Genomic DNA, 24685 nt, shown 5'->3' on the forward strand with positions numbered 1-24685 from the left:
TATTTGTTCGAGGCTTCCTTACACAACCAAGGGTGACAAAAAGAATAGGAAAAGTGTCTAAAGATTACAAAAGACTTTATATTTTGTCAGAAACAAGGCAGTATATACACAACATTGCTTTCGTTAACAAGTGTTTCACCCTTGAGTCGCTTATAAAATTATGCAGAATAACTTTTGCCGATCATTGTTCTAGAGGGATTTGTCCAGGATGGTTTGGTGTCGAGCTAATAACGATAAGTATATTTATTTACATCACTGTTAAAGAAATAGCAAACTTTCTGAAAGGAACTTACTTAGGAAACAGATCTTCCTTCTACTTAACCAGAGCCCACTCTGAAAAATTGCATCTGGCATTCTGAGTGAAAGTTCTATGGGACTATTAGAAAAATATATTCCCGTTTTCACGCTGATGGTAGAATTTCTTAAACAGTTATTGAATTACGTTCGAAGGGTAGGCGTAAATAGCGCCCCCGTAACAATGTGGCGTGGGGACTGCACAAGCTGCAAGGCCAAAAAATATACAGAAAGTACGCAGGGGCGGAGCAGGCCAAATTTTCACACGGGCAAAGTGACTTTTTGGCGCCCTTCCCCTAGTAGTAGCCTATATTTTACATTTTATCATAGTGTTTTTAATAGTTTAAACCAGGAGCGTCATTTCAGATTTTGCTTTGGGGGGGGGCAAGACCTCTTGATATAAGTAAAATTTCGCGTTTTTTACCAATTTACTACTATTCTAATGATAAAATCTATATACATCTAAAACTCACGGGGGGCAAATGCCCCTCCCTGCCCTCCCTAAATGACGCCCCTGTTTTAAACCCATTTTCAAAAAGAAATCCATTACCTAGGAAAAGTTCACAAAGAATATGGCCCGCTATAAACAATACCAACTCCACCCCCCTGGTCTAGTGGCTAGCACGCCTGCCTTCTGTGGTACCGGGTCCAATTCCCGGTGGATTACTGTTGAACGATAAAAGTGGTTCGGATTCCACTATAATTAGTATCTACATCTCCCTTGCCCATTAAGGCATAACCGTGGAACGCTAAACTCAAGCAAACAAACAAACAATACTTAATTCCCGGCACTCTTTATTCTACATGCCATCTCTCAATTTTTCGATACAGCCCCCTTAGTACTATGAAACTCTCTTCTTCCATAGTGAAATGGAAAAAGATCATATAATTGCCACTACTTTACAAGAATATAAACCAAAAACGTCAGTAGAAACCACATTATAAAATTTACTTTTTGAGGCTCGTTTTGGTGCCCCTCTTTCTCTGGCGCCCCGGGCAGTCGCCCGGCCCTTAGTCCGCCCTTGAAAGTACGGACGCATAACTAAGGACTGCGGAGGAGAGGTTAACCTTCATGTTATGCCACTGGTTTGACGTGTTTGAAATGTTCAGTAAGTGATCAGTTGGTGAAATAATTTCGACGGTTACTGATGTTTAAAGTTTAGCTAAGACAAAGCTACCTAATCAAATACATTTGATATCGCGATGTCACAATTTGATTTTTCCTCACATAAAAAAGATAAAAACAATAGTAATAAAACCCTTACTCGTACTGGGCTCCTAACTAACTAACAACCTAATTCTTACAGACTAGTTGCTCTGACCAACTGAGTTTCGATTTCTTACGCGAAAGAAGTCTGTTATATTAAGAGGCATGCTTTTCATTATCAAAACTGTTCGAAGTAATACGAACATGGCTTAAGAACAGGGACGGAACTGAATTACCACTCGATTGACCTTGAGGGCAAATCACCAAAGCGTAGTTATAAACGTAAGTTCAGCATGCATTTCTCTGGAGTTGTGTTCAGTATTCCTATCTGCCAGTCATGCTTGTTCGTAGGAGTAATATGTTACAAACCTAACCTTTCGATAGAGCACAATGACAGAGAATCAAAATTAATGAATTCTTGCCCTTGTGAACTTGGGATACCACCATGTGCAATAAAACTGTCGCGTCTTCTGAAGTGATATTTTATCGAAAATAACTCGTTTTCCTTTATATATCCGAAGTTTTTGATGGTTTCAAAATGAGGAAACGTTACTGACAAACAAGGACGCATTTAGGGGTGGGTCCAGGTGGTCCGGACTCCCCTCTGAAATCCCAACTTCTCTGTAAATTTAGTTTAAATTTAAGGATTATCTTTTAAATTTTATTATAATTTATCCTAATATTGAAGTCGGACTTCTCCCGAAATAAATTACTGCATACGTGCCTGCTGACAATTTTCAATATATTCCTTAAATAAGTAAAATAACTAAATTAGGAGCAAAAAGCTTCAACACGGGCTAACTTTTGTCCACTGCCAATATTGTTAGAAGGGATATTAATAGCAAAAACTGCTAGGCAATGCTGAACCTTGGAACTTCACTCCGAACAGCAAGCTTATTATTGAGAACTACATATGAAACATTTTATCAAAACTTATCTAGCTTTTACCTGGCATGAAATTATTATATACACCAAAATTCACTCTCCTAAAATGTGTATGAAGCAATGAAAATTATTTATCGAAATATGTGAGCAGGGAATTCTAACAGCCAGCCATTTTATTTAAATCGTAGTAAACCCTGTAACCGGGCGTTAACGTGAAGACAAAGCTTGGTCCATTGGTAAAGTGTTGGAAGAATATAAACTCAATTTTCGTAGGTTCGAATCCATCCACTCACCATAACATTTTGTTCTTATGTGTAACGATGAAATAAGAAAGAAAAAATGTATAACCGTTAAGACAAAACTTCAACCAAGTCTGAAGAGAACAATACTAAAATAGTAATACAATGACGTCAACCAATAATTATTTCATGTGGCGTTTGGACGAAATTACAGCTGTTAACAATTGCAGAAATAAAAACAGGCTGTAATGCAGTCTAGACTTCTGAATGCATTTACTTCCTGAAAACTTCCGTCTCGTCATTGGTATGCCGTTAATCATTGTAAAACCTTTCAATTGGAAGTGAAATGACACAAACTAAAACAGTTTAAATCAATAAATGTCTATGTGTAAAAGTAGGTGTCTTTTATCTGTAGTTCTGAGTTCCTTTTACTTTGAAGTGACAAATGAGAGAAGAAAGTATGGTGTTCGAAAAAAAATCAAATTTGAGATTTCAACGAATTTACACGTATTATAGCCCCTAACACCGAAAAAGTTATTTTTCGATACATGTCCATCAGTTCGTCCGTCCGTTCGCTACACTTTTCTGTGCACTCGCCTAGAAGCCATACCTGAAGCCATACCTCGCCTAGAAGCCATACTTGAACATACCGTAAATTAGTTGAAAAATTTACGGTATGTTCAACTTATCTGCACCAAATTTTAGTTTAAGATTTTCATAGTATTTCCTATAGTTTTTTTTATTTCCCTCCTACTCCCAAAACAAGGGTAGTTTCCTGTACGATGAAAATAAAAAAAAATATATTTTCTCATAACTGCCTCTAACGATCTTGTTTTCTTTCTTTTTTTATAAATCAATATTTAATTAGCAACCCTATTTTGTGGTATAAGGCATTTATCTGAGAAAAATCTACAAGGGGTAGTTTATACTAAGGGGGTGAGTTTTTTCTCAGTGATTTTCTCAAAATGGACTCAAATGTTTTCGTTCATATTTCATAAATAAAGATTTCATTAATAACTTATCAATATGGCATAACTCGTTTGTCCTAAAAAAATGCGAGTGGTAGTTTATTCTTGGTGGAGTGTTGTCTGGGCGATTTTCTCAAAAACGACTCAAAAGAGTTTATTCATATTTCAAAAATAAATATTTCGTTAATAACCGAACAATATGGCAAAACTCGTTTGTCCTGAAAAAATATGCGAGGGGTAGTTTACTCTTGGGGGTGTTTTTCCTCCGCGGTTTTCTCAAAAATGAGTCAAGCAATTTTGTTCGTACTCAGAAATAAATATTTCATTAAAAACCTAGTAATATGGAATAACTCGCTTACCTTGAAAGAATCCTCAAGAGATAGTTTATTCGGGGAGTTATTTCTCCCTCACGATCTTCTCAAAAATTATTTGGACAATTTTATTGATAATTCATAAATAAGTATTTCATTAATAACCCTATATTTTAGTATAAGTCATTTCTATGAAAAACAATTACAACGGATAGTTTATTTTTGGGGTCAAGGTTTTTTCCCCGACAATTTTCTCGAACGACAGGCGATTTTGTTCAAATTTCGCAAATAAATATTTCATTAATAACCAAAAGTATATCTTAACTCATTGTTCGAAACAATTCACAAGAGGTAGGTTACTCCTGACGTGTTCTTTTTGAACGACTTTCCCAAAGTGACTCATTTGATTTTTTTCATATTTCATAAACAATAATTGCATTAATTGGTCTATTATATGTCTAATGAAAATGTGCTCAAAGTGTGAGTTAGTTTTGTAGTATGGATTTTCTTCAATCGAAGTTTTTTATTCGATAATCTGACATTCGATGTATTTGAATAATACGATAATTTTATTCGTATTATCCAAATACACACTTCAGTAACAACTGCGGCCTAACACAGTTAAGAAATTGATTTGAAAAAGTTTAGTGCGGTGGCCCTGTAATTGAATATTTTTTGAGAAACTCCCTAGCTTTTTGTGGTAAACTCAGGCTTTTCTTTTTCGAGCGACAAAAGAGAGAAGAAAATATAGTGATTGTGAAAATAATATCAAATTCAGATTTCAACGGATTTACATGTTTCATGGCGTCTACATACCGAAAATGTGACTTTTCGACACCCGTCCTTCCGGTCCGTCCGTTCGGCGCACTTTTATATGCACTTGCCTAGAGGCCATACCGTTTAACTTATCTACACCAAATTTTAAACTTAGGGTTTACTTAGTATTCTTACAGGAGCTTTTCCATTTTTTCCTACCACCTAAAATAAGTGTGGTTTACAAACAGCCGAAAATCGAAAAACGCTATTTTCTCAAAAATGGTTTTAACAATTTTGTTTATTTTTCATTAATCAATATTTAATTAACAACCCTATATTGCAGTATTCTATCAGATATTTCTCTTAGAAAAATTTACGAGGGGTAGTTTATTCTTGGAGGTGACTTTTTCTCGACGATTTTCTCAGAAAAGACCCTGGCGAATTTTGTACACACTTCATAAATAAATATTTGACCTTACAACATGGTATAAGTCAATTGACCTGAAAAATATATGAGTAGTAGTTTATTCTTGGACTTGAATTTATTCCCAGTGAGTTTCTCAAACACGACCAGTTGGCAACCCTGTATCTCGACAACGAAGCTGAATTCGAAAACTGCAAGAGGACCATTTGTCTCCTTTTGATGTCACGAATCACCTCCCGAAGTTTGTGGACATCTTTCAGGTTCACCCTTAATGAAGCTTCTTTTCGAAAAGTTAACTATTAACTTTAGGCATTGTTTATCTTTTTTTAAATCACAAATGTCGTTATTAATTTTAAGGCAGAGAACTACTTCTGAGAGAATAGATCTTGAAAAATAATTTTAAAACTTAGACTTTTGTTTTCCAGACATTCCAGACAAGACGAGACATTTTACAAGCTGTCTCGTGTCCAAAACATTTGCCTCGTATTATCTTGGATGTCACAAAGCGCGTCTTGTCTCTTTCTCGAGACATGTCTTATCTCGTTCGCATTCGTTAACACTTGGGAAGGATTATCTTTCTACTCAAAGCACTGTTTTTATAATGGTTGCATATTTATGATAATTGCTGTCCACATAAATTACAGTCCTTTCAGTTGAATTAATTTTTATTATTATTATTATTATTGAAATTGCAATATCTAGTTTAACGTTGGACGATTATGCACCTACGCTAAGGGAGAATGATGATGAATGAAATGGTGAAATGAAGAAAGTGGGAGGAAAATGGAAAATCTCAAGAAAACACATACCCTTGCACACGGTATTTGTCCACCTCAAATTTCACTTGGCACGAAGTGGAATCGAGCCACGGACCCCCTGCACCAAAGGTCCCTGCAATGCTTTATTATTATTATTATTATTATTATTATTATTAATAATAATAATAATAATAATAATAATAATAATAATAATAATAATAATAATAATAATAATAATTGAAGCGAGCTTAACGAGTTTCAACCGTACGACTCAACCAACGTTTGGGTGCCTGTTCGTTCGTCTGCTCCTCTCATAAAAGACATTTCATTTTAATGAAACTAGTAAGTGCCTTCTTTTAGCTCTGCGAAGTAACTATTGCTTGGAATATGAATCTGCAAAACATAAGAGGTAAAATTAACCAAATGGTGCAAGTTTCCACTTATATATACAAAACAATTTTGCAATATCAACTATGTGAATCTTGTCCCATAAAGAAGCCGAAACCCCTACACCGAAGAGCCCTCCGAGATTTGATCATTGTCCACACGGACTGAAATTGTCATTTGAAGCCAAGACTTTAATATGAAGCCAATAATTTCTTTAAAATAGACGGAAAATTCGGAAGTTATAAGCATTTTCATATTTTTGCCTTTTCCCATAAGGGAGCCGTAGCCCCCTATACTGAAGACCCCCCCCCCGGAGATTTGATCATTGTCCACTCGGACTGAATTTGTCACTTGGAACCAACACTTTAATACGAAGCAAAATATTTCTTTAAAATAGACGAAAAATTCGAAAGTTATAAACATGTTAATAATTTTGCCTTTTGTCATAAGGGGGCCGTATTAGCCTACACTGAAGAGCCCCACGAGATTTGATCATTGACCACTTGGACTGAAATTCTCATTTGAAACCAAAACTTTAATATGAATCCAAAAATTAAACTTTTACATCAATTTAAACTGACTGGGTTCCAGTTCCCCCACTATTGTTTAGTTTAGTTAACTGGTAATTTGTGACAGCTTCACATCATCAAAAGAATGTTTTACTTCCCCTCCCCTCCCCCAGGAGTTCGTGCTGGATCCACCACTGGAATCAATAGACACTCTTCCTATTCTTTTTGTCACCCTTGATTGTGTAGGGGCTCCCTCGTACAAATAAAGAAGCGGTAATATTACAATCAAGGGACGCTATATATTACGTATTTTTTTAGTTACCTACCCCTAACCGCACAGGGCCATCTTTCGTAGAATAAAAAATATTACGTGATATTCCAATCATGAAAGGGGAGAGGATGCTGTAAATATATTTCTTATTCATTTTGTCTGTCCTGCTTATCAAAAATTACTTTCTGTTGGAAGGCTACTGAAATGAGAGGGGCAAAATAAAAAGTCGTACCCCCTCAAACATGGTTGCTCAAATAAGTACTAAAGAAAGCATTTTAAACTAAGATATTTAAGATTTAAACTAGGAAACTAAGATATCCTACATTATGTAAGGATGGCATATTCAGGATTATTATTATTATTATTATTATTATTATTATTATTATTATTATTATTATTATTATTATTATTATTATTATTTGAATGTTTTTGGAGCACCGAAATTTTGTGAGACGAACAATGATATGTAGAGGTTTAAGATGGGTGGTCATAGAGGAGGAAAAACCAGGATTTTTCTCTGTCTGACTCTCTAACGTAAAGATTATGTGCTGAAGGTAAGAAGCATCATCATTCTATAATAGGTTGCTTTTACGTAGAATATCAATTACTTGAGTTCTCCTCCTTCGGTCTACTTACCTTATATAGTAAATTCAAAACAATTTCAATTCAATACAAATACATTGTAAAACTTTTCCGTAATTAAACATCTAGGGAAAATTAAACATTTAATAGGGAAATCTGTTATCAAAATATCCAAACACGTAGATAGAAGACTATCTAGTGAGAAATATTGTGAAACTTTATAAAATTCTCCAAATTAGAATTAACATTTACTGGGAAACATTCGTTATGCGCCAGCGAGCATATGGTGAGCAGTGAGCACAGGGGAAATAATTACGAAACTGTTTGCAAACAAAATTAGGGACGCTAATGCAAGTGTGACAACAGCATTTTTTCTTTTTTTGGTATCGTCATGAGTTTTACACATACGTTACAATTTGATTCTTTCCCAAATAAAAAAATAAAAAAAAGTAACCGTAGTGTAGTGATAAAAATGATAACGGCACTTCCACGGGATCGAACCCGCTACCTTCAGCACACAGACTCGTTGTTTTAACAAACTGAGCTATTTGCTCTCTTACGTAAGCTGAACCTGTTCTACAGTAAAGACGATATTTCATTACGATCGTCCTACCAATTCGTCCTTTTCCATAGATAATTTCCACTATTTGCTCTATCTTTATGTTAATACTTAGCATATATTCATATATTTGGAGTTTGCAGATAATGCATATAATAAGACATACTAGAAATATTCGTTAAAAGTTTAGTTTGAAGATTTAATCCACATTTCTCTCAATGACATAGATGTCGCTGCTTCGTGTTGAAATGCAGAATTCCCTCGTGTTCTTGAAAATTTCCCACTTTAGCAGAGTTGGTAATTCTCGAGATTTCTGTCGATTTAATGTTTTTTGCTTCTAATTTCTTTATTTTAAGCTAATATCTAACACAAATATTAAAAACGGGTTTGTTATTAACCTGTCCTGCTGGGGAAACCTTCCGAAATTTCGAACATATAAAGAAAACGGAGATATTTTCAAAAAACTTCAAAATAAAGAGACGCGTCATTTATTTTGCTCATGGTAGTAGCTACAGATTAAGGTGGAATTCGAACTGCCATAATGCGTTCAAATTTTAATACTCCTCTACTGGGAATCGATCCGAGACTCCATGTACTAAAGGTACGTGGGCTAGTTACTGGATCGTCAAGGAGGATCAACTGAGAGTTCAAGCATAGTGTTAATTTTCAATAGTCCCCTAACAATCGATCGATATTCACATGCTTTTATTTCACTGGTTATTTTATTTATTTATTTTTTTTTTTTTTTGAAATCTATGCAAAATGTCATCTATGGCAAAGATGACGTCATCATTGGTATCAAAATGGACAGTTTCAACTTCCTTTTAAGATTTTGGAACAGATGAGTATCAGAAGGTGACAAATCAAGTGACAATTTGGGAGGGAGACCATCTGTCATGAATTGCTGCCTAGACGAACACCGCCTTGTGACTGGAATATTGTCCTGATGGAATATTCATCAATTTTCTAATACGCTTATACGATCAGACATCTTTCGTAGGAAGCCAACATGGTAATTCCCAGTTACTGTTTATCTCTTTGGAAGATAATCTACCACCGTCACCCTATCCAAATCTTTTCTCCTCCAAAAAGAAATACAACCGTCACCTTTCATGCTGAAGGCACTGATTTTCTTTTTGTGAAGGATAGGATAAGAGATTTTTGTGTGTTTCCAGTGCTTGATTCGGTTTGGTAATTGTGGACTCGCGATACCCACATTTTCTCAGGTATCCAATTTATAGTGTCTGGGTAAATTCCTAAGTTGCATTGGAACGAGGATAGAATGAAAAAAAAAAAAACTCCCCCGGCAACATATATCGAACCCTTGCCGCCTAGTTCAAAGGAAGACGTCTTTCGACTTCACAACAGCGACTCGACACGAAGTAATGAAGGAAGTGCAATATTGATATGATAGAGAAGGTGATTGAAGCTCCAACCAAATTTATGATTTTTGACAAGTAAACAGGCGTTTTAGGAAGCGTATACAGTATCGGCTATGTCTTGTTTAAATTTAAAAGAAACATTAATGAGAGAAAGATAAAAGAAGTTCTACACATTATTTTGTTTATACATTAGCATACATCTGCAGCTACTATTACTACACAAGGGCGGAAGGACATGGTAGATCAGTGGCAGCTTGTGCTGTATAATCGAATGAGTTGAGTCGTTAAGCTAACGATTGTGAAGCGGAACTCATTAAGGATTCAAGTCCCTCTGAAGAGTCTGGTATTATTTTTTTAAAATTGTTTTTGTATTCGTGTTCCTATCGTACTGGATTAAAAATAATTCTGATTAAATAGAAGACTACAGCGACATATGTCCCAATTGAGGTGAATTATAAAAAGAAAGATAAAGAATGGTAGAACGCTTACATTCTTTCGATTGATCCCCATTCAAATTAGTTTATGGTAGACAGCATAATCTCATCAAGTTTTCTCAGTGTTGTTCCTTTCCCCTCCAACATTTTCACCCAATTCTTTCATAACCATTCAATAATTTCCGTCTCCTTTAAACTAAAGTGTATAATCGTGGGACGTGGAGTTAAGGATTTCATTATATACAAGCGTATTAGCTGTAAGCAGCTATCATCTTACTTCAGCAGTTGGAAAAAAGGAAAGGAAGTCAATTGGCTGTTATTTATTCTCTGCTGTTATGTAAACTCGCACAACCAAGATGTAATGTGAGTTGCATACATAGAAGACATTTTTACAAAGGGCGAAAAATGTATTTCCACACACATTTTTACCTCTCTAAGTACGATCCTCCGATAAATCTGTACAAGATCTATCTGTGTAAAGCTCTATCTGTAGGTCACTCCTTTCTATGCGGAAACCTGATGATACACACAAACACTATGTATATTACCACGCTAAGGAAAAACGCATGCGTATACAACTTGTGACAGATTGAGTTGAATTGGTTTTGAGTTTAACGTCCCGTTCAGCAGCGAGGCTATATGAGACGTGGACCTATTCATTAACGTGGAATCCGAAACACATGAGCTCCCGGCGGGAATCGAACCCGGGTCTAGCACGCCAAAGGAGCGTACGGCAGCTTGTTACAGATTGATTTAAAATAACATAATTTGATAGAAGTAAACACTGCTTTTTATTATTGCCATATATCTCTTACAGTTTGAAACGTTTCTTTCTTTCTTTTCTTTGGTTTCCTTTCTTCTTTTCATTTTTCAAATATTTAACCCTTCTACCTCTTTGAGTTATAGCTTCCCTATATAGTGTCCCTTGTGATTCTTTCGGTTTCTCCGCCAATGGTTTACTGATACTACTGTAATATTAAAGTTCTGAACAATATGCAGAGAATAGAATAAAATATGGCTCTGAATTCATAGAACTATATTTGAAGTAAGGTATAACGCTACTATATATGCAAACAATATACACCCATTTTCTGAGAGGTAAGTTTTAAAAACTTTTTTTCTCTCTCCCTGAAGCAAAGGTCTTTTTAGGGCTTCTTCCTTACACAGTATTTACTGTAAAGTTAACTTCAGTTACTTTTTATTGTTTTTGCCTTCACTGCTTGTGAGGTCTCGTAATAGCCACTGGCTTTGAAAGTTCCCATAATTGTAAGAATTCGTGGAAAAACGTCGTTGCCATATCAACTAGCTCTTGACAGAATACTTATTATTTATGAGTCGCAAAGAGTATGTTACGTGTTCGTTCACTTCGGAGAAAGTTCTTTTGTCTTTCTTTTTTACTTTTCCTTACACAACAAACTGAAGTGTATGTAGGCGTAATCAATATGTACTGTATATTGAACATAAAACAAATGGCAATGGCTGTAATATATGTATGGACACACACATATTCTGTACAAAGCATAGTACAACCGTGATTTTTCTTTATTATTAATATCGGATCGATTTGAGCAACTAAGAAGCGTATATAATAATAATAATAATAATAATAATAATAATAATAATAATAATAATAATAATAATAATAATAATAATAATAATAATAATAATAATAATAATAATAATTGAAGCGCTTGGAGGATAAAGGTGTTATGTTACATTTTTGCATTCTGGCTGTTCATGCATGTGTTATATGCTACTCATGCTACCTAACACATTATTTGGCGAGTCCTCGTCCTAGTACGGATATTTAAAAACGATGAAGGTGGTATGTTTACGGACAAAGTTGTGAAAGTCAATTTTCGCATCATATTCAATTTGTTACATACCACCTTTATCTTCCAAGCGCTTCAATTCTTAATATGTTTTCTGGCTACAAAACATCATTACAGCCACAAGTGCGCCAAAGGAAAAAAAAAAGTGTATTTACAAGCGTAAGTTACATGCAAGTAGCATACAAACATCATGCTAAAATATAACATATATCTTGTCAGAATTCTAATGAAGTCGATTACAGAATGTTTTTAAAACTATATTTATATAAAACAAATATCCAGTATCTGTTACAAACTAAGAAAAATAAAACATGCAAGTAGAAAAAACATTCAAGTAGAAAAAAATAAAACATGATTATTCACAATATTATCAAAAAAGTTTACAAAGTATTAAAGAAAAGTCAATTTTACAAAAAAAAAAAAAAAAAAAAGAAAATATGGTTTTCATTACAAAATGAAATAATATGTTTGAAGAAGGCTATGTTACATTGCCGAAACTGTATCACATATATAGTCTTGAAATGTATATACTGCTTTGGTCAGTTCGAGTTTTATTTAACAATCTTGAATTTCCAAAGCTACGATGACTAGTTCATAAAATAAAATATCTATTTCTGACAAATACAATCGAGTAAGATTAAAGTCATTCATATATATATATATATTTTAAAGACAACGTTTCATTTACAACCAAACTAACGAGAAAATGCAAAAACGTAATTTCGGGCCTAAGAGTAAATTATTTTTATTCTTATTATTTATTATTATGTTTATTAATAGAAATTTTGTGGGATATATAAAAAATAATCATCCATTTCTTAAAATGAAATCTGCATCATTAACATTGTATTATTACTGAAGGTCTATTATTAAGGTGTTAACTAAGAGTAAAAATTCACAAATCCAATTCTTTCTCAATTTGCAGTTTCCTGGAGGAAGAAAGTTTTCACATTATTGTTTTCATTGCCATTTCATTGCCTTTTTAATTTTTCTTTCTTCCATTTCACTTGAAAACAATAATGTGGAGAAACTTGATGAGGTATTTAAGAAGAAAAATTTGAGCTATTTTCTACAATAGAAAGACGTAATTTTTTTGTAAATATTAATGTTATGAAGGAAGAAAGTCGTTACGCAATTTTACATCAACTATATTTTCAAATTTATTTCCGGGAAATGAAAAGAAAGTAACTATGTTAACAAGGTTCACTATAGTAGGAAGTTTGCAACACATTCTTACATGCCAAAAGCAGCTCTTTCCTTAAAACAGAAGATAGATTTTGTTTTAAATTTATCTGATACATGTGTATTTTTAAACAAGAGTTTTTTTAAAATTATTTTTCAACAGTTTTCAATGTACCTGAAAACATTAATTTGTGACACATGTAAATAATAGCTATACTGTAAGATTTTCCGTAAAATGAATTCAGTGAACAAATTCATTTTGTATAATGCTCTAAAGAAGTGCCACTTTAGTTTACCAAAGATACCATAGGTAGGGGAGCCAGATGTCGCAGTTTAGCCGGGACACTGTTGGATTTAGGTCACCTGTACCCTCCTTTTTCTCCAATTGTTCAAAACTTCAAAATGTCCCTGTTTTTTTTTTTTTTTTCAAAACTTAAGGTACATTTTGATAATTGTGATATGTATTTTAGCAAAAAGAGAAGTCATTAACTATGATTACGCTGTAAATTTTTATAGGGTTTCACTGTTGTTTCATAGGAAGTCTGAAAATCAGCGAGTCCTACCAATAAGAGAACATTTGCTAGTGAGTGTGTCATTTCGATTTTACTAAAACAACTTAGAGTATGTTTAGTTTGGAAGTCTTATAATTTTCTCGAAAGCTTCTATAATAGCTGAGAGTAGTATTAATATTGGTTAACCAACTGTAGTGAAGTTATTTGCAAGATACTTTTGGTTGAAGTCTTGCAAATTTTGTGATCCGCTATGCAATAAATATTTTTTCCAATACCCTTATTCAAATCACGTTAAGTTGGTTAAGCATGTTATCTCGGTTTCATTTTATTAACAAATGACAACATCTTGTCCTTCATGTAACAGCATGGAAAATTATAGGCCAAAACACCAATTATTTTCATCATATATATGATGCGTATCATTTTTTTTCTTGTTCAAGTTTCCATGTATGTCCACACAATGGTCTTTATAAATGACTCTACTTCCATATATGTTCCTCTTTTTTAATACGTCTGAGAGATGTAATATACTATATATTTTAAATTGTTTTTTTTTCTTTAATTTCAACCGCAGAATGAACATAGGATTTAAATTATGCACGCTATCTAATTTGTCATTATGTTATATTTTATATTTCCAGGGTCTTTTATTATTATTATTATTGTTATAGGCAAATTTGCAGTGCCTAATCAATTTACATGATAATATTAGAGAAGGTATATATGTGGATATACAGTATATGCTTGGGTAAATTCAGTATCATTGTAAATTGTATAACTTGCAAATTGTATAACTCCAATATCCTTTCAGAATAGTATTACCGTGAGACGAGATATATTTAGTCTCATCTCGATTGTCGAAACAGAACGAGAAGCATGTTAGTTCTCGTCTCGTTCTCGACATTACAATTGAGACAACACGAGTCTCGTGGGTAGTACTGGTTCACTTTTAAGTTTTAGATCTCAAACAGCTTTACATGATTAATAATATAAAATTTATAAATTGATAAGTAATTGTACGAACACAACGAAGAGCACTTATTGATGTTTAAAGATATGCAAGTACACAATATACATATTCCAATGATAAAGAGGGTTTAATTGTTATATTACATCCTTCGTGGACCTTTCGTAACAGGATTCTGATAACAGGGAATTAAGAAAAATCTCATGGCATGAATTTTGTACATAAAGTTTAAAACAAAATACAAGACGAAAAATGTTTTGAGACCAGATAAGAAATACGTATCGAGAATCGAGACCAGAGAGAGTTCTAGAATCTAGATGAGATGAGACATCTACGAGAAGAGATAAAAAAACATGTACGAGACGAGTGTCTAGTCTCGTCTTATGGTTAACATTATATCTAAACAACTTAAAGTGATGCATTTTTGTTGATTGGTTGATTTGAAGTTAAACGTTCTGTTGAACAACAAGGCTATATGACACGTGGATTTATAGGTTAACATGGGGATCCTAAACACATGAGCTTCCACCAGGAATCCAACCTGGGTTCCCCGCACCAAAGACATTGTCGCCAAACTTATGAAGCTTCTCAGCTACCGTTCTGTGAGCTACTTAACAAAGAACTACCATTTTTTTTTAATCTTACATTTGTTTATTCCTTATAGACTTACACTTCTAGTAAATGAAATCAAACTATCGAAGTTAGCAAATGTCTAATACACACACGAGAAACAAGGTGCACAACTCCACACATATACAATCAATTGTGAGATGAGGCTGGCAATGACAGTTGCGCTTGAGAAAAAAGTAGTTATTATCGTTAGCACCCCCTGTCGTTAGCGTCAGCTCAGTGGAATCAAGGTTAGCCAACCGGAGCGTTAACACGAAAATGTTCCGGCGAGCTACTAGTAGCTCGATATCAATGGTTTGGCGGTCACTGCTCTAACTATATAGATACGAGGGAACTCTATAACTTTTAAATCCATCTCTTTTCACATTTATTTTTCCCTTCAATCTGTTAAAAAAAATGATATTAGTATCTTCGTTGTTACGTGCCAGAATGGTCAAATATTGTAGTAACTACCTTATGGTTATGAAGAGATTTAACCATAAATAGAGAGATTTAACTTTTCTTGAAAAGGAAATCAGGTACCGGTAAACCTTGATTTTCTGTGATCAACCTTTTGAATTTATGTGTAACATTTATTTCAAGTTGTTAACAGGATTTTGTAACTAAAAGTTCAAGACATAAGAACTCTACACTTACAATTAGTATGTATATCAGTGTTACATGTAGGCCTACGTGTGTCACTGGTGGGAGAATGTGTGACACTGTTAGAAGAACATGTCACTGTTGGGACAATATGTTCTGTTATAAGAATGTGTGTCACCCTTAGAAGAATGTGTATCATTGTTAGAAGTGTGTCTCTCTTGAAAGAATATGTGTCATTGTTAGAAGAAGCGTGTCACTGATAGAAGAATGTGTGTCATTGTTAGAAAAATCGCATAACTGTTAAAAAATGTATATCATTGTTAGAAGTGTGTCACTATTAGTGGAATGTGTATGATTGTTACAAAAATCCTGTCACTATTAGAAGTATGTGTATCATTGTTAGAAGAATGTTTGTCACTGTTAGAAAAATATATCACTGTTATAAGAATTGTGTAACCATTAGAAAAGTGTGTATCATTGTTAGAAGTGTGTCACTCTTGAAAGAATTTGTGTCATTGTTAGAAGAAGCGTGTCACTGATAGAAGAACGTGTATCATTGTTAGAAGTGTGTTACTATTAGTGGAATGCGTGTCATTGTTAGAAGAATCCTGTCACTGTCAGAAGAATGTGTATCACTATTAGAATAATGTGTGTCACTGTTAGAAGAATGTGTCACTGTTAGAAGAATGTGTGTCATTGTTAGAATAATGTGTGTCACTGTTACGGAAGCACAAATAACAAAGGGAACAATATTCTAGTTAACAGTGTACTTTTACAGAACACAAATGAATAAACAGCATCGAAATAAATTCTACTAATTATTATTGGTTGCGAACGAAATACATTATAGCATCATCACAATTCTATTGTCTCGATTTTCTCCAAAACTACGCATGAGAATTTACCCATATCAATTTGTTCACCTCGATGTGATCTATCGATTAATATAAACTGTTATGTTGAGACAATTAGGGGCTAAACAAAAATTAAAATTTGAGGGTTAATCAAAATTTTGCGCTATGTTTCATTAATCATAACGTGTGTACTGTTAACTTGCTAGTGTAGTGGTTCAGAATCGGTGTGTCGTGTGAGTCGTGAAATTTTAGAATTTAAAAATCAATAAGAATTTAATAATTAGTTAAAAATAACTTTGAGACAGGAGTGCACCAGTCAACGCCCCCAGCTGCAGCAACGATGCACAGTACTATATAGAATAACTAATTTATAGAAGTATTAAAGTTTACACTAATACAATTTATATTATTTCAAAAAAAAATCTAATAAATGTGCGGTAATCGTGGGCGCTCAGCACAGTATGTCACACGAAATAAAAGGATAGGAATCACCGTATTAATGTCATAATGAAAAGCTTGAAGAGACTATACTTCACTATCTATCTTAATAGGTGGCGTGGCTAATGTATACTATCAATTTTTAGTTTACAACAACAACAAAAAATCATTTTGCCCGGTTCAATTAGATCTATCGGCTGGTATATAAGTCTCTCTTTAGACCAATCGTTAGTCTTTCCATTACAGGTTGACAATAAGTTATATTAAAAATTTATAAAAGAAACATAAACTTAATATGCTCATATATTTTCACAAGAAATACCTTGAAATTACCTTCGATAAAGTGAATATTTTCAAATATCTAGGATCAATAATAACATACCAAAATCATATCCATCAAGAAATTAAATATCGACTAAAAGCAGGAAATTCGGGTTAATATTCAGTTCAAAATCTTCTGTCTTAGCGAATTGTGTCCAGGAATTCGAAGCTTAAAATATATGTATAAAACGATAATCACGCCTATTGTGCTGTAAGGTTGCGAAACATGGTTGCTTACTTTAACGGAAGAATGCAGACTGAAAATATTTGAGGAAACAATCCTGAGACCAATATTCGCACCCAAGAGGAATGAGAATGGGGAATGGCGGAAACTTCATAACGGGAAACTGCATAATTTATACCGTTTACCAAAACATTATCAGCGCCATCAAGTGTAGGAGGCACAGGTGAGGAAGTTATGTAGCGAGAATGGAATAAGGTAGGAACGCTTTAAAAGTTTTGACTGGAAGTGCAATCGGAAAACGATCATTAAAAAAACCTATATGCAGATGGAAGGAAATATTAAGGTGGATCTCGCAGAAATAGGAATACAAAGTAGAAACTACTTGGCTAAGAAGAGAAGTCAATTGAGAGCTTTCGTGAACGCGGCATTGAACCTCTGGGTTCCTTAAGCCATTGAGTTAGTTAGTTATACCCTGAGAGTTTTTGTCAACTAGTCATGCTAGATTTTCCCTGTAAGTATTCCAATATTACAAGCGGTATGGGTATAAAGACTAGGCCTATGTGTGCCTCTATTAGGAAAAGAAAAAGTAACAATCTACTAGTTAAGAACGTTTTATTCTTTCTTCTATATACAGTGTGTCCATAAAATCTGGGTACATAGGGAATTCTAATAATATGTCTTTGCTTTTCCAGATTGAATGATGACTGTCTAAAAAAGAACGAGTCGATTGGTCCTCTTAACTGGATGAGATGGATGCTCGATCGTAAAATTGCTTAATAATTTAACCTTCTACACCATCAACGTCAACCTATTTGTTTTACTGCCGTCGGGAAATTAATCACCAAGTTTAAAGAAACAGGCTGTGTTCCGAAATCGACGACAATTCAGACCTATTCCATCAAACTCATTTTAATCTTGCAAAGCACATCAAATTATGCATTGAACAGAACGGAAATCATGTTGAAAATATTATTCATTTAAACTGAATTGACTAATAGTTGCTTTTCCCATGTTCCCAGATTTAATGGACACCTTGAATAGACTGCATAAATGAAGAACAACTACCTTTGAGGAAAATAAACACTCTCCATTACTATTGGCAATAAACGATACACTTTTTATCGCCATAAAAATAAGATCTTGTAGATTTTCTCAAAAATATACGTAATGATTTACACTCAAGCACGTCATTTTCTTTAACTCGATCTGATGTCGTGTGCGTGGGTTTTCTCGGAGTTCTCCCGTTTCCTCCCACTTTCTTCATTCCACTATTTCATTCATTACTGATCATCACCGTCTCCTTTAGCCTAACCGGCATAATCGTCGGACGTTAAACTCAAAGATTTCATTTCATTTTCATTTCATTTTCGATCTGATGTATCGACCCATACAGTCTTATTATTTTGATAATACTTTAGCTAAACAGAAATTAAACATTTAAGAGCCAATGATAACTTTTAGGGTTGCGCACGAGACAAGATTTGTGACTGTCTCGTCTCGAAAATGTGCTGTAAAAGTGATGTGTCGACCCGAAAAATGTATATTTTTCTATTGGAAGACCCGTGTCTCGAGTTGACTTTTGTCAGGAAAATCCTGTCTCTCGTGCGCATCCCTGATAACTTTAGACTATATTTTATTGATCATACTATACACTCTCATTTTGCAAGTATCTTAATGAAGAACTTAATGCGGGGATATTAATTATCAGTTTCATCATAATAAGCGTACAGGGCATCAAATTTTAAGTTTGCAAATTAATTTTCGTTCTTTTTCTCGAAATCTACACATTAGATTTTACATCTTTTCATATCATTTTGTTCAGCTCAACATCATCTACGAATTGGTTTATGTTTCACCTTTGAACATTTATTTTTCCAGTTAAATGCTAATAACATAGTAGCATTTAAGCGTTTATTTCCAGTAAAAACTACCAAGTCAAAATATTACAAGAGACATACACACTCAGAAAAATGTGTTATCATGATAGCGGTATATTGTACAAATATAAGGTATCCTTATATTTACTATAGAAATCAGTATGAAACATAAGTTATCCGTACCCTACATATGTACTGCCCTTAGATGTTACATCAGGCCGTTGTAGGATGTCTGACATTTAACAGTCTTCCGGATATTACATACGTATACGTATGGTAATACGTCAGTTATATGTTGCATACGTCCATCCGTATGTGAGATTCTGACCGCCTGTTCATAGTTGTTTCGTTCGTACGGAAAGTACGCTTATTCAGAACACTTATACGGAAAGTACGTATAAAATATCCTTCTCCAGTTCTACGTTTGCTGTACGTTAGGTCCAAAAACTACAGGATTTCCACATGTAACCTACGTGTTTACGTACGCCACATACGTTGTGTTTTTGCTCCGTGCAAACATAAAGCAAAATACTAACTTTATACAGGGTATTTCAAAACAACACTGGCAACGTTTGAGGGTGATTCCTTACATCAAGATAAGACAAAAAGAGTAGACCAATCGAGAGTCAAATGTTCCTTCGGTGATATGACTAGCCGAAAATTAGTAGAAAAAAAAAAAACAAACAAACAAACAAAACAGAACAGCTATGAATAATTCCTGGGATATTTTATGAAACATTGAATGAGAAAAATAAACAACAATCAAATACAAAATTTCAAAGAAAAAAATCATAGTTCATTGTACGAGCTCGCAATAATTCGAAAGAAGCAGAAATACATGTGTTTGATTGATCTACTTTATATGAGTACAGAATAAACTCTCAAAGAAAAAACTGTTTCTCCGACGATGGATACGGTCTTTGCATGTATGACTTATCATCTACAAAAATATTGAAATACATATGAAGCACAAGAGTTCGCAGCTTTTTTAAGGGTAATTATTAGGAATGTCTTGAACTTTACGAACACTCTATCACTTTAAATTCTTTCTTCTCATTTTTTAAAAATAAGAATCTGATATGATACCATCTTTGATCTGATTATATTTCTGAACTAAAGCACTATTGAAATTCCTATTACAGGACATTTTAAACTTTCCTATTACCTGACTGTCTATTCTCCTCTTAGTTTTGAAGTTCCCTTAGTTGAAGTTTCACAGCCATGTTTCCTTCATGCTGCCCTTCTACTTTTTATGCTTTAATACGTAAGAATCAGTGACAACGCCAGAAAGGAATAAGAAGGAGAGTGTCTGCACCCGGTGACTACGCCTGTACCCTCTCAGACAAGTTGTATTGAATATAGGTCAAGTAATATGCAAATGATCTTTTAAGACTACAAAAATTTGTCACTCCCCAATTTTTTTCTGCTTCTCCGGTTGTCCCCGCTAATAAATTAAAGCTTGTATCGTTACTGTTAAGAATTCTTTAGTGAGTTCCTGTATCAATTTCTTCCCAATTTAAAATACTATTCACTGAATTGTATAGAGATTAAGAAATAGTTATTGTACGTTACCGTACACATTAAACTAACAAACTAACTCTATGGCCTATGGAACCCGCAGGTTCAGTGCCGCGTCCACAAAAGCTCTCCACTGACTTCTATCCTTAGCTAATTGCATCCAGTTTCTACTTTGTATTCCTATCTCTGCGAGATCCATCTTAATATTATCCTCCCATCTGCGCCTAGGTCTTCCTAATGGTCGTTTTCCTATGGGTCTTCCAGTCAAGACTTTGAAAGCGTTTCTACTTTCTTCCATTCTAGCTACATGACCTGCCCACCTAAGCCTCCTATACTTGACGACCCTAACAATGTTGGGTAAGCCGTATAAACTATGTAGTTCCTCGTTATGAAGTTTCCGCCATTCCCCATTCTCGTTCCTCTTGGGTCCGAATATTCTTTTCAGGATCCTGTTCTCAAATACTTTCAGTCTATGTTCTTCCCTCAGAGTAAGTGACCATGTTTCGCAACCATACAGAACAACACGCATGATTATCGTTTTATATATTTTAAGCTTCAAATTCTTCGACATTAGTGTACATATTTTTTGAAAGCTTAGTTTCATCTTTTCATTTCGTCACACTGTTTCACTCATTACCTTCAACATGCCTTATGGTGTCCAAACCTGTCATTGGGCAACATTCTGGCTTACCGCCTATTGCAACGGAACCTTCTTGCTCCTCCCGGAAACCGATTAGACGGAGATGCCATTCTCTGGAACGAATTTTTACCAGCCAGGGCTCTTCAGCTCGTCAACGTTCTCCTGTCGCATCCACAAAGCTGCCGCCTGCTAAACGCCAGCATAAGTTAAGCGATTCAAGCTCTGAAGCATGAATGATTATCGACATACAGGATGATCACCAGTTTTCCAACATGCCTCCTCCGAATCGACCACCAATTTATTCTTTCTTACTCCAGAATTTTGATCCTAAATTTTCGAATCGAAAGCTTCTTTTGGTGCAAATTACAAAGTATATGCCTCGGGCTAATATTACTCAGATTGTCAGAACACGGAACGGCATGATTATTAAGACGCCGGATCCGGAATTTCTCCGTACGACCGGGAACAAATTCAGTTTTGAGATCTTTTGGATCTAAATCTACTATGGCCAAGCTCAGTGATCAACGCACGAAACAGCCGCCGCAACCGAGAAAATCACCCATACTGTCCGTTGTGATACGAGGAGTAGATCAGAGTTACACCGACGAGGAAGTTTTTGAAGAACTAAAACTAGAAGGTCATAATGTCGTTAAATGTCTCAGGATCAAAAATGACCATGGTTTGACCTACATGGTGCGGGTACTGACCAACTCTCAACAGACTATCGATGAGTTACTAGCTCGTGGCGCATACATATACAAACAACGTCATCGCGTTGAACCATCATGCACCACTGCTCCTTTACCTTTTCGCTGCGAGCGGTGTCAGATTTATGGCCAGCACTCTACTTCACAGTGCAAAAACCCGTTTAAATGTGGTTACAGCTCTGGACCACATCCTACACGTGGCTGTACAAATCCCTCAAACTACATCCGTCCTGCTCCACATGTCAAGATCACTCTCACCCAACATACAGTTACAAATGTCGTTCCAAACCAGCTCCATAGCCATCGAAACCGAAGACTGTGGCACCATTACGCATACCGACCAATCCTGATTTACAACAACCTGTCAATGTTCATCAGTTACTTACGTTTCTAACCCTCTCGCTACAAAGCATCCACCCATTTCTACGAGATCACATCGCCCAACAAATTCAATCCGCGGCCAAGGCAATTTTACATGCCAACATCTGTCCAACATATTCAGGCAATAATGTATATTATCACTCAAATGTCCTTGAAAGCGAAGTCTAACCGCTATCCAGTCACAATCCATATTATTCTGCATTGCTTTATGGCTCTCTGTTTCTTGTTTCTAAACATCCACTCTTTACCACAGCATAAGCCGCCTTTTGAAGCGATTTTACTAGAAGAACACATAAATACCTTCATCCTTAATGAGACTCATCTCACCCATAGACTGCCCTGCCGCATATCTCGCTTCCAATTGTTACGCCGAGATAGCACGATATCAGCTAGACGAGCCAATGGGGGAGTAGGGATTGGGTTTTCGCCTTCTATTCCGTTTCGAAGCCGTTCTCCAGTTCTTCCAAATCTTCCTGAATACCTTATTACATCACTATACTATCAAGTCCTGTACGTAACTGTGGCAACCATTTATGTTCGTCCGGGTCATGATATTCCATTCAGCTTCTTTCAATATATCTCCAACAACTTCCGTACTTACATAATCATGGCAGATGTAAATTTACATAGCCGGACAGTTACGCAACGTAATTGTTTCCTCAATTACATCATCAGTCATGCCACCGGAGCGATTTTGCCACTACCTAAACCGACTCGCCCTACGAGTCAGACTACTCCCGGTATAGTCATTGTTTCTACCAACATATCACAACGTAGTTTTGTTAATGTTCTTGACCTCATTGGTAGTGATCATGCTCCAATCAAATTATTTATTCAGACTCATAGCAATACCACTTCTCATACGCCGACGCTCCGTGTTACCTACCCCTATGATAAAGCAGATTGGAATGCCTACAGATCATACCTTGAGAATCATCTTAATGATTTTCCTTCACCGACCGCTGAATCCGACCTATCTCATGCTCTGGATTCTAATGTCACTGTTATGCATAACACCACAGAAAAATACATCCCTAAATCAACAGTTTCAAATTTTCGACCCTCTTTACCTCCTCAATACTTACCACTGATAAAACAATCCCGACAATTTTATAGAGATTATGCTGCAACTGGCAACCTTGACTCTCTTCAGCATCACAGACAATTGCAACGAGCGGTTCACAACTATCTTAAAGCTTACAAGTTGCGATGCTGGGTCAAAACATGCAATAATCTCGACTCTCTTTCACATCGTACTCAGTATTGGAAACGTTTCCGGCAACTTACAGGTCAAAATACTCACACAACATATCCTCTCAACGACAACAATACTCCGCTTCATACTGATACAGATAAAGCCAATGCCTTTGCCAGGTATCTCCAGGACATCTTTACACCTCTCGTACCTGAATATACACATCGTTCTCATCTAGTCGACAACCTCAATCTGGATTTGCCTCATCTACAGGCTAATGTTCATCACACTTTACCCGAAAACGATCCTCTTACTGCACCTATCTCGATTTCTGACATAACCTCAGTGGTAGCTCATAGACTAACGCAGCCCCTGGCATGGACTCTATTACATATCGACACATTAAAGAAAGTCCGTACGTAGTCTTATATCTCCTTTGTCTCATCTATACCTTTATTCTTCGCACTACCTGCTGATTGGAAAACTTCAAAAATCTTACTGTTCCTAAAAACACATAAACCTGTTGCCTCTGTCAGCTCGTACCGCCCTATTCAACTAACGTTAACCTTTAGTAAAATACTGGAACGCATCGTTGTTAAACGTCTTCATTCGTACCTGGCACTACACAACATCATGCCACTCGAATAAGTTGGTTTCAGACCATCTTTCAGCATAAATGATCAGTTGCTTCGCCTTTCCAATTACATCTATAATCACTTTAACACAGGCAATCCATCATGTTTTGTCCTGTTTGACCTCGAATTGTAGGTTCAAGAGGTGCGAGGCCGTAGGCCGAGCAAAGATAGTGTGTGGGGGCGAAGCCCCCGGATGGGCAGATTCAGGAAATATGAAGAGCAAGTTCATGAAATTCACTGTTGATGCAAAGGCCGATAGATAAA

General features: G+C 35.3%; 1 protein-coding gene across 1 annotated transcript; it reads left to right on the forward strand.

The window, feature by feature from the left end:
• Positions 1–22718: 22718 nt before the first annotated feature.
• On the forward strand, positions 22719–24209 carry LOC145692264 (uncharacterized). The gene has a single exon (XM_081767561.1). It carries the CDS (start codon positions 22719–22721, stop codon positions 24207–24209), a length of 1491 nt encoding a protein of 496 aa, XP_081623687.1.
• Positions 24210–24685: the final 476 nt, after the last annotated feature.

The sequence above is a fragment of the Thermobia domestica genome, chromosome 8 (genome assembly GCF_964235325.1).
Source record: "Thermobia domestica chromosome 8, izTheDome1.hap1.1, whole genome shotgun sequence".
Lineage (NCBI taxonomy): Eukaryota > Metazoa > Arthropoda > Insecta > Zygentoma > Lepismatidae > Thermobia > Thermobia domestica.

What these genes read in the sequence shown, in the direction of transcription:
- LOC145692264 (XM_081767561.1), top strand. Translation starts at nt 22,719, where the DNA reads ATGTATATTATCACTCAAATGTCCTTGAAAGCGAAGTCTAACCGCTAT.